The following is a 12596-nucleotide window of genomic DNA, read 5'->3' on the forward strand; positions in this document are numbered from 1 at the left end:
GTGACTGATGCACCTAAAATATCAGTAATAGTAAGTATACGCCAGGAAAATCCATTGAAAATTATTTTGACTGCCAATAATCGTGAAGTATAACAAAGACGTATTCTATTGCACCAACCAATGTCTGAAAATTTTTTCATATCCGGCCTCATCATATCGAATGTTCTTGAGTTATGTTTTTGATCAAACTAAAATTTCGTAGTGGATGTAAAATAAACTATCGTCGAACATTTGAACAAATTTATTTTATCAATTCTTATTTATGGTTTCTAGTACAATCAAATAAAAATTATTACTAAAGATTGATTATATACCTAATTCAATGCATATAGGACACTGGCCTTACAAGCCAGTTGTCGTATGTTCGAGTCCCGACCTGGAAGGATTCTTAGTGTCAGTAGGATCCATAGTACTAACCATGCAATGATTCTGTACACTAAGAATCCACAAAACTTGTGATGATGCGATAGATTCTGAGAAGTGATCCTAGATAGCTCACTTACTCCGATTCGTGGAGAACAAAGATCTTCTAAATTTGCAAACCATATTAGTTGATGGCCGAAAGTGTAGATTCGTTCGTATCAAAAATCCGTCGGATGGCAGAATCGGGGAGATTATGAGACAATTTATAATAATATTTATAATAATACTTTTACGATAAGTATTGTTAGACTACCCTGATATTTTCAAGTTATATCTCTTCGGTTATATCCTTGAGCGAGAACCTTCAAAGAATCATAGAAACTAGACTAACAGTTAAACTTTATTTAAAATTACACATATTTTTTTTTCGCTGAATCCCATGGGAATCAAGATTTCGTTTTATTTCCAAATAAACAAAAAATATACATTTTATTACTTTTGTTTTGAGGACTAAACGCTGATTGTCGAATATGTTGGTTGACATGTCGTTGAAATTCTTTGACATATCCTATAATGACTTCTCGACAGTGAAAACAGGATCTGGAAGTAGTCATTTAGGGGTTTTGGTACCTCATGGGTACCGGTTTGTGCAAAAGTACACATGACTTATTTCAATTTTTTACGTTTCGCCTTCGGCTCATCAGTGCAATTAGCAGATTATGTTGATCTGCTAATGCCACGTCACGGATCAACATAATCCGCTAAGCACTTAGGATGCTTAGCGGATTATGTTGATCCGTGACGTGGCATTAGCAGATCAACATAATCTGCTAATTGCACTGATGAGCCGAAGGCGAAACGTAAAAAATTGAAATAAGTCATGTGTACTTTTGCACAAACCGGTACCCATGAGGTACCAAAACCCCTAAATGACTACAACCTGTTGGCGGTCAGAATACCGTCAGTTTGTTTCGTTCTTTCGGGACGTCAGGAAAGACCTTACACCTCGGTGTAAAAAAAAAGTGACTTGTAAATAGCAAGTACTTTACGTCTGCTTAGCGGATTATGTTGATCCGTGACGTGGCATTAGCAGATCAACATAATCTGCTAATTGCACTGATGAGCCGAAGGCGAAACGTAAAAAATTGAAAAAAGATCTGGAAGTAGTTTTCTAGAAATAATCAACAATAATTTGTAGTTTTTATACTTACTTGGATAGGTCGTAAATTCTGATGTATTCTTTTTGGACTAAATTCTTTTTTTCTTATGATCACCGGAAATTTTCCCCGAAATATTTCGTCAGAAAATAACTGCCTAGTGCCAAGCGAAAATGTAAAACTTAAGTGAAAGCTGTATAGCCGAATTTCGGCAAAAGCTAACACATATTTCGAAATCTCGGCAAACGCATTTACTGATTTCATGATAATTGTTAATAACCGTTGCGCTCAGCAGAAGATTTGGTCAAAAAAATGCACTTTGAAAAATCAGTAAATCTGCTAATCGAATCTCAGAAAACATAATCACCCCTATTCTGTATTTCGATCGAATCGGATTGTTCCGATCGAATGCGAAATTCTGCATTCTGCCTCTCGATCGAGTTTTCCATACAAAAGTGTCACTCGATCGGATTGCAGATTGCAAATTTTCCCATTTGTTCGAAATAATCCGATTCGATCCAAATTCAGAATTGGGATGAATATTGATTACTGAGCAAGCATCAAAATTGTGTGTTGCCGATCTGTCTCGGTATTTTACCTCACCAAGTTCGAGAATTGGTTTTAAGTGTGTACGTTTAGAAAAATACACGAAAAGCTTTTCAGGTTTCCGTGAAGCGATTCGGAAAAAGTTGGCAAAACTGATTTTACTCAAGTGAGATTATGTGTTTTAGTTGAGTTTAATTATTAATAATTTTAGTTTGAAATTTGCATTTAAAAATATGATTTTCAGTATCAGACATAATTTCTATAACTACATTCTGTGCGCATCAAAATAGTAAGGATGCAGATTAAAGACTGTTCCAGAAAGTATGGACGCAACCAAAAACCGCTGCCATTTCGCAATGGTTCAGAATCTGTCAATTTTTATGGCTGCGTCCTGTTGTTTACACTCTTCTCTAACCACTTGTGCAGTTGTTTATTCGTTTTCATTAGTTTGTTTCGAAATGCGTGGACTTTCAGCAGAACAACGTCGAAAAATTGTGTACAAATGGTGCACAGAACGCGGACTGTCACTGAGAAAGATAGCAAAAATGGAAGGAGTAAGTGAAAAACCCGTGCGAAATGCAATCAGGAAGTTCGGCGAGGATAACACCTTTGAGGATAAACCGAAAACGGGTCGAAAAAAAGGTCCTGCTAATCCTCAGTTGGATAAACGTATACTGAAAGCGTTCGAGCAAAAGAAGGAGGTTTCAGTTCGGGATGTGGCCAAAAAAGTGGGCACTTCGAAGTCAAATGTTCTTCGTGCTAAGGAACGTTTGAATCTTCGAACCTATAAGAAGCAGAAACAACCAAAACGCAGTCCGAAACAAGAAGCATCGATCAGGCCGAGGGTTCGAAAGCTGTACAATACGATTCTTGCTGGAAATTTGAACTGCATAATCATGGACGACGAAACCTACGTGAAACTCGATTACAAATCCTTGCCATTATACGCATATTATACGGTGCGAGAAGGGCAAGTGTTAAACCAGTCCGAGACATCGATTGATGTCGAAAAAATTGGTAAGAAAGCTATGGTCTGGCAAGCAATTTGTAGCTGCGGTAACGCTTCGAAACCCTTCATCACCACTGCTTCAATGAACAGCGAAATACACATCATTGATTATATTCCATCAAAATCATTTCCTTATGTTGGTGCAACCGCATGAAGAAAGATGTGAACACTGCTTAAACACAGCATTTGACAGCGAACTAGAACCAAAAGAACCAAAAATTTCGGCTTCAAGCCAATTGTATGCAGATGACAATCGCACCACCGGGGTGAGCTAAATACGTTGGTTTCAGGAACCATCTTCCATAGAAGGGAGCTGGCAGCATTACCCTGTATATACATGCAAATTTAAAAACTTGCAATCGGACTATTTCGGATAAATAAAACGAACATCTTGTTGGTTGTGTTTAAAGTTTTATTTTTAAACAATAACTTACCCAAAAACATGACAAAATGGTAGCAAACAAACAAAAGTTCACTCTTCAATAATTTACGAAAGTACGGATAAATATACTTAGAAAAAAAAAACAAAGAAGTGGCATCAATGACCAATTGATTTTCCTTTGATTTACAACATCATCCAAAAAAAAGTACAGATATATAAAAATATGAATCAACTTCCATCTAATTGTCAAATTTTATTTTCCATTACTTAAGGCATTCTTATGGTCCGACCAGTATTTTCGTCTTCTTCTCTTTCTTGATTGTCAGCCTGAGTTTAAGTAACCATCCCCGAATATATATTTAAAAAAAAACGAACTAAATTTAAAAAATGCTGATTTCTTCGCCTTATTGTTTTATATCCTGTATATGTGCTCTAATGGTGATACATTTCAACGAGAGTGTATAATAAATAGATTGATTAATTACGGTTTTGCTTGCTGCTGATGGCACCAAAAATATGCATTTATTTACTTGTTTCAAAAACACGCTAATTTGGCATGACTATTATCTATTTCTACTAAACTTCCGTTCCGTTGTTGTGTTGCTACCGTTGGAATGTTTTGCCTACAATACGACATCTCTGGAATGAGTAAAACCTAGCCTGTCTGGTAAAACAAAAATAAAGAACCGACCTTTACTTTCGGGTAGAAATGGAATGGAACAGGCTATTCCGTCTAACAATAAGGCTCTATCGTTTGTTTCCCCTCATACCAATAGATACAAGAACGTCGATTATCGAGAAAATATTTTTTGTTCTACTTTTGTGTGTAATAAGAGCACTCTAAGTTTTGTTATTTTGTCACTTACCATGGAGAAGGTTGTCTTTGTGTAACTGGAAATAGACCATAATGTCTCGCAACGGCGAGTTTCTTTATCTACACATTTATATGTTTTGTGAAACTGTTTAACTTACTACCTGTACTCTTGTATGGTCAAGGGATTTTTTGAATCCTACTTCTTTAATAGCAACAAACTTTTGTCTTACGGCAGGGTCCACAAGAATGAACCTCGGCCCGTTTCTAACAGTGGTATAATAAAACATGTCTCTCTCTCTGGAATTGTATGGTGGATTCTAGAACCCTTTTTTTCTTCTTATGTATGCTGCCCAATTCGTTGTCGTTATAAGAATTTTCAAAAACTTCGTTCTTACTGTAACTGCTTATTCAAAAATCGAACCGATAAAACCAACACACACCACACTAAACCCCGCTTACATGTGTCTGGTGTTGCCGAAATTGATTCCGCTCTGGGTTGCACCCTTGTTGGAACCGTACTGCAGCGAGATGACCGTCTGTCCGGCCCGCAGCTGCTCGTCCGAGAACTGGCGCTCGTTCTTGTCCGCTTCCTTCGGTCCGATCGATGGTTTCCCGTACTTACCGGCTTTCCGGCCCAACGATTGCAGACAGATGACGACCGAGTTCAGGTTTTGCCGTTCCCACAGATCCACCGTCTGGAAGGTTTCCTGCGGAGGAACGCCGAACTTTTTGGCACTCTCCAGAAAAGCCGAAATGTTCTCCATACACTTGAAGGCCATTTTGCTGGTGTTGATCTTCTTCACCGAACCGGTTTCGATCGCATTGGACAGGTTGCACAGCAGAACACCGTCCTTGAGCACCTCGTAGAAGTTGTCCATCTCGCCGGAGGTGTTGATCGGTTCACCGGTTACCTCCTTGATCCATTCCAGACATTCGGCGGCCAGCTCTTCGCTGTACTTGGAGTTGATCTGCAAAAACAAAACGAAAAAGAACCGCATTAGAAACAAGTGGATTCTAAATTGCATATCGCCATATTACTGTTTTCGCGATGATGTTCAATTGGAAATTAGAATGCCATTCAGAAAACGTAAATTAATGACATAATGACGAAGCTCATTCGAATTCTTTTTCGAATTAGACATGGGGTTTGAGAATTGCTATGGAATCGCATGTTTCCTTGAATTCAGACAAAAATTGGCTACTTGGATTGATTTGTATGAAAATTGAGACAGTGTCAAATAGAGAGCACCTTGACGTAAATGACTTTTAACGATGCGCTGCTTCAAAGTTAATTTGAAATATAACGGCCATGTTTAATAATGATTAGTTGTTCAAAGTTCAGAAGAGATGAAATGAAATTTTACAAACATTCGTTCAACATGATCCTATGAAACAGCTTCCCCCCGTTGCAACGTTAAGTCCAACAAGCGTGATCAATATTCTAAACAAAGTGTGACTAAATGCGCTCTGCACCAACTCCAGAAAACGGTTCATGAAATCGGTTGATGTAATTCGTACGTGAGACGAATGCGGCAATCAGTCAGTCCATTGAAAGTGATACCGTAAGATTCACTAAGAAACGTGTATGAACTTAATGTTGTTTGAGCTCAAGTATCTTCCTGCTATCATTTTATGATCTTTTGATGTAGCAGGCAAACCGATTGTAAAAGATATATGTTTATAGTGGTATTTTCCCGTTCATATACAATTTATTTCACGAAATATGATGTTGATCCGATGAATCACAAAGAAAATTTTCAAAGACGCACGAAAACAAGCTGCTATTATTTAAACGCAGATCCATGCACCTACCTCTAATTTTTCAACAATCAATTCGTTAGGTTACTTTCGGAAAATTTACTATAAATAAACAAATGCATAATAATTCATTTATTTGTTTGGGGCAAACCCAGCCGCAGAAGAGATAATTTTATCCTCCTTCTCCAATAGGCATAGAACTCTCATCTTTTAAACTAAAAGATTACAACTAAACAGACGAAACGAGAGCCGCCCAACGGGTAAGATTTTGGGAGCTCCTCAAAATAGATATTTGTTTGGGCGGCCATTGCCATTCAAGTTTGGAAATAAGAAAAAATCACTTAGGCCCTAATCTGGTAAAAACGATGGATGATGTAACAATTGAATTTTTGTTCCATAAATTTGGCTATCGCAACTGCGTAGCGTGCGTTTTCTTAACGATAGAGAATCTTTTTCTGTTTCAAATTGGGACGTTTTCCAGGATTTCTTCGTTAAGTTGGCCCAACAACGACGTAAGTTACTATCATGTTATTGTTTTTCTTTTTTCTTGGTAATCTATGTAAATGATTCCGTATTCATCTAAAAAAAAGCCTGATTATAACCTTACAGGTCAATTCCACTGTCTTAGGAGCAAGTTGCTTAAAAACGTAAACTTTTAGACTTTCTCATATAGAAAGGCTATACAATCACTGCAAAAATCGACTTTTGAACCGAGGCTCGGAGGGCCGAATGTCATATACCATTCGACTCAGCTCGACGAACTGAGCAAATGTCTGTGTGTATGTGTGTGCGAGCGTGCGTGCGTGCGTGTGTGTGTGTGTGTTTGTGACAACTATTGTCACTCACTTTTCTCGGAGATGGTAGAACCGTTTTTTTACAAACTTCCCATTTTCATTCGGCTTAAACACCTGCTTCCGGAGGTAGTAGCTTTAAATTTGACAGTAGAACTCTTCGAACAAATAAAACTAATACGGCTTGCTGAAGATACGTTTGTTCCAGTTTCAGTTCCATTATAGATCTCCCATATAAAACTTCCAGCTGCTGAGTCTGTTCTAAAAATGATTACTGAGGAATCAGCAAAACTGTGTATTCCCGATCTGTCTCGGCATTTTACTATACCGAGCTCGAGAATTGCTTTTAAGTGTGTATGTTTTGAGCACTCACCCGCTTGCATGTGCCTGGCAGATTTCCCCCCAGACACCTGTCAGAAAATTTTGCAGGAATGCTGGCAGAATTCCGGCAAGAGTCTGGCAACAATGCAACAACCGTATCTGGCAGAGATTTTAGCCTAGCGGTTATTAAAGGTTCTGTTTTTGCCGGATTTTGGCCACACGTGATTGCCAGAACTGTTTGGAATCGGTTCTTCTTTTTTTGCGCCTTTGGTTTTATTTTTTGTCTTAAAAAATTCAAATGAAGGTCAAAGAAAGTTTTTGCACTACCAAGCATGATATGGAAAGCTTCTTCTTTCAATATACCAGTATTTTAATTTCATTTACCTGGTCTTAATACTCGTTTCATTTTTGTATGCACATGCTGGATTGACGAATATCAAATGAAGTCGAATAGAAAAAAACCCTTCCTAATCCACCTAGTGGTGTGATAATGCCTTCCTCTTCTTTCATAACAGTCTCATGAAAAAATATCTTACTTTTATGAAATAATTTCGAACACTAATTTTGACACCAATTGATTCAGATTGATTAGAGTAGTTCCCAAAGCATGCTTCAGTGTTTATGTCACACAGTCAGCATCATTTTTCCAAGCTAGTGCTTACATTTTCGTTGCCTATTTGTATGAGAAGAGTGATGCTAATCTAAAAAACCTGTTTTAATCCACCAAGTGGTGTAATGATGCCTTTCTCATATGAACATACTATCATATATAACGATGAAAAAAAATTTTTTCTTCGATTCTTAAAAGAATAACCGAAATCGGTTTGTTTGACCGTCTACTGATAAAAACTATCAAATTGGAAAAGATTTGAGGTCGATTTAGAAATTTTTTTAAGGTTTTTCCCCATTTTCAGTGATGGTATACAATTTTTAACCCACTTTACCCTATATTTCCGGAACCGGAAGTCGGATCCGCATGAAATTCAGGAATTACGCACAGGACCACAGGACCTTTCATTTGAACCTAAGTTTGTGAAAATCGGTCGCGCCATCTATGAGAAAAGTTAGAACACATATTTTCTTTTTTTTGCACATTTTACCCCATAACTCCCGAACCGGAAGTCAGATCCAAATAATATTCAGGATTTTTCTATGGGACCTCAAGACCTTTCATTTGAATCTAAGTTTGTTAAAATCGGTTCAGCCATCTCTGAGAAAAGTTAGTGCAAAAAAACATTACATACACACATACGCACATACACACTCACACACACACACACAGTTAGTGCAAAAAAACGTTACATACACACATACGCACATACACACTCACACACACACACACACACACACACACACACACACACACACACACACACACAGACATTTTGAGTACTCGACGAACTGAGTCGAATGGTATATGACACTCGGCCCTCCGGGCCTCGGTTCAAAAGTCGGTTTTCACAGTGATTGCATAACCTTTCTATGTGAGAAAGGCAAAAACCCTTCTTAGTCCACTTAGTGGAATTTTCATATATCTTGAAAAAGCACATGAAATTTCAGAAGCCGAAAAAAAATTTTTGATGCCAAAAGGTCGAATTTTTGGGACTTACAAAGTCCAAGAAAGTTGATATTTTCAAAAAAAATTTTTTGAGATGACACTAAATCTCGACGTTTCATGCAGTTTTCGGCATCAAAAAAAATTTTCGATTTCGGTGCTTTTCAAGATCGAAAATTTTCAAACCTTAACCGCCGGGCAGCACCCCTTACGGGGGTCTCCGAGGCTCCGTTCGAAAGTCGGTTTTTCCAGCAATTCTAATACCTTTCTATAGAGAAAGGCAAAAAGAAGCGCCTGCAAAATTTTGACAGCTATCGGATCTTGCCAGGCTTCTGTCGGCTGCCAGAATTTCTCACATGCGAGCACTCGACAAACTATTGTTTTTTGACATCTTTAGCACTTTGGCCAGCTTGTAACCGAAGAATTCCGAATCTCCCAGATGTTTGTGCACAGAATTATTTCGTGGGTAGTATTTCACTCAGTTACACCTGTCAAAAAGTACTCTACTTTTGACAGCTCGCGTTGAATTCGAAAATGAGTATTTTTGGTACTGATTAATGGGTATTTTGTTTTAAACGTGTGCAAACGACGCGCGAAGGGCGTACCAATTTAAGTACGATTCAGACGGTCCGGCTTCAGGCGTGTCCGTCATGTAATTTTCTTACACGCAGAATTTGAAGAACTTAGTTTCGCACAATTTTATTCCACTAATACAAAATCTGGGAGCTTTTGAAGCCAATCGATCTGTTTTCCTACCTTTTAATTGAATAAATAACTTTCAAAATTAACTAGAATCGATACAAACCCGGCGAACGACCGCAACTTGGTTAAAGCCGGGTATAAATAAACGATAAAAAAAAATTAACTAGAAAGAGGTAAAACAAAACAATCAGTTCCACTCAACAACGTAACGTACTTTGCAAATCTACTGATAAGTTTAATTACTTATATGTGGTAAATTTCGTTTAAGAGTGGGATCTTGACACCGAATACATACATAACAAACGTCAGCTCAATACCGTAATCATATGAATCGTGCATGTTTGCGATAATCACAGTCCGTCAAATCACGACGTAAAATACACTGGTGGCGTAATAAGACAGTTTTGGTTGTGTTGGTAATTTTCTCACGAAATTAAGTATGGCGCGCCGGGATTCAAGCATGTAAACATAAACAAACGACCAGTTCAGATCGGGATTTCACTTCTAAGTTACTCCAGTTGTCGCGCAGTCTGGCGAATCTTTGGCACTAATTGAAAATCTGGATATATTTTCTTCAAGGGCTTGCAAGGTAACGTCGAAATATAGAAAATTTTATGCACATCCGATTCTGTTCATTTCGTTGGAGGAAGGATTTGGCGGATCGCACTGTGGTATCTATTACAGTTATTATGGATAATGGAGTGATTGTGCTGTGGGTGGCATTCCAAATGCAGGTGATGAAAACGATTGAAACATCCCGGAACAAAACACAGCATTTCACTGTCAATATTTTCGCAAACAGAACCAACTCTAAATATTTTCATAAAAGCAACTCCCGGAACGTCATTTGTTTATGTTTTTTCTTCTTCACGTCTCTCTGTTATTCCAAAATAAAATGACAACCGCACTAACACATAGAAAAACGTGATCACCAGGGTATTTTACATCGTGCCGTGAAATATTCTTTCGGGGAAATGTTAACGGAGCTTGCCGTTGACGTTTCAGATCTCTGCTGGATCCAGAGACGCCAGATATTTTCATAGACAATCTGTATTACTTTGAATAATGAATCTGTATTTATCTGAATTCATTAATAAATGCTTATTTTTATAATGAAATGATGATGAGATAATGTTATTTTAACATTTTATGATTCTGAATGCAGTTCACTCTACAACGACAAAATTAAATTTTTGAAAGAACACATCATTTGAAGGAGATTTGCCGGAATTCCTGAAAGACAAGACACTCAAACATTCGATACAATTAGTATTTCAGCCTGAAGTTGTAATTACTGATTGAATTGTTTTGGAGTTCAAATTTTGACGGGGTTCCGATATTGTCGCAGTTGTAGTTATTGATAAATTTTGATCTGAACCACTTAAACGAAAAAGCCTGAGAATGGTTGACCTGGGTTGGGAGGCCTGTCGGAGTTGTATTTGATATAAAAAAAATGCGAAATCGAAATGATGACATAAAGAGCATGCTGTGGAGAACACATTGTTTGAGTGTCGAAGATCCGACTGGTTATCGTAATAGAGTGCGATAATTTCCCGAATTGAAACCAATATAGAATATAAAAAAAATTTTCGGATTGAAGAACTTCATAAGTTGTACAAGATTTCCAGAGATTTGATGATAAACCCAAATCTGATATTCAATAATTGAATTGGGACATTTTTTTAAATTTTCTCGGAGTTCCGATCTGTAAGTTCCGATTTTGTCGGAGTTGCAATTATGAAGAAATTTTGATCGCCATGTCAAATCCCATGACATAAATTAACTAGCCAGAGATAGGTTGAGAACTGGAAGGCTTGTCGGAGTTAAAATCAGAGCTGAAATTGATATCAAAATAACTGTTTTGAAAGCGAAATGAATATCGGAGATAAAACAGATATCAAAAACTGGGGAAATTCTCATTTTTGAGCGACGGAGCTTCGACAAGTTCTCAGAATAGAGTGCGATAATTTCTCGAAATGAAGCATATATAAAATTTTCAATTTTGGGATAGAAGAATTTCATTATTGATACAACCTTTTCAGGTACATCATAGTTAAATCAAAGCTGATATTCGCACATGTAATTGAAACTTAGAATCGACATGTTTTCTAACTTTTTGTCAGAGTTCCGATTTTGTCGGAGTTATTTAGAAATGCTGATGGTCACTCAGACAATTAAAACAAAGAATAAATTGTCAGTTTTTTAGGAACTTCTAAAAAGCCTTACAGTCCAGATTGACAAAAAAAATCAATACATATACGAAATGAAAGAGTTGAATATTAGAATAATACATCAGTTGTGGGAGAATAGTCGGAGTTCCTGAAAGACTTCATTAGTTCACTTGGAATTTCAGCGCTTAACGTGCATCTTCAAATACCTACATAATTATAGGAATTCCAGATCAATTTCAATTCGCCCATTGCTTACAAAACTTTTATCTCGTCACTACTAGAGTGCTAGCAAAGACATCATATTAACAAGATATCCAGCTCTCACATTTTCCGAACAAATCATTGGCAACATCATTTTTTACGAGCATGTCGCCACCAAGCGAGTCCGCATCGAATCTCATACATAGAAGCAGGGGAGAGAAATGTCAAATTCGTGCGCGCCAAAATAGCAGGGCTGCGCACCCATACAATTGACAGGATATGTTGAATGTGATGCCGTGCGATGGCGTTGCTGAACTGAAGATTGATTTCGCTCCAAGCTGACAGGGTCTGGTGCTAGTGATATCAGAGGAGAGATGCCAGGTCAACATTTTCAAATATCTTCAGACAGGGTTGCAAAAGTCAGTAGATCCGAAAATGTCTACAGGCTTCAATTTCTCTAGAAACTGTGACACGCTAAACTGACTTGGCGAGCAAAACAAAAACGGCAATTTCAAAAGTCTGTAAATTCTAACGAAAGTCTACGAAAAACTCGATTTTCAAATCGTGTAGTGATATATAGTGATATAGGAGATCTGCAGATTTACAGACAAATCTGCAGACCTGACATCTCTGTATCAGAGTGACGACAACTCAACCGTAAAATTGATAATAACTCAAAACATTTAATCCAAACTGTTGGCAGCTTCGTAAGCTTTACATAGTTTTGACAGATCGCTTGCTCATTTGCTTTATTCACTAATAAAATGAAATTCTCACAACAAAATGATCCTAAAAGATCTTATTCTAATAGAATGTGGTTGTAGGA

General features: G+C 37.5%; 1 protein-coding gene across 2 annotated transcripts in view; it reads right to left on the bottom strand.

Annotated features, from left to right (window-relative positions):
* Positions 1-3466: 3466 nt before the first annotated feature.
* The window catches only part of LOC131427298 (myophilin), a 78596-nt gene continuing 69466 nt past the window's right edge, over positions 3467-12596 (bottom strand). For both annotated transcript variants that reach the window (XM_058590358.1, XM_058590359.1), the window contains exon 3: positions 3467-5239. In XM_058590358.1, the coding sequence (XP_058446341.1) occupies positions 4727-5239 (513 nt within the window). In that variant the 3' untranslated portion in view covers positions 3467-4726. The remainder of the gene's footprint in view (positions 5240-12596) is intronic.

The sequence above is a fragment of the Malaya genurostris genome, chromosome 2, assembly GCF_030247185.1.
Source record: "Malaya genurostris strain Urasoe2022 chromosome 2, Malgen_1.1, whole genome shotgun sequence".
NCBI classification, from domain to species: Eukaryota; Metazoa; Arthropoda; class Insecta; order Diptera; family Culicidae; genus Malaya; species Malaya genurostris.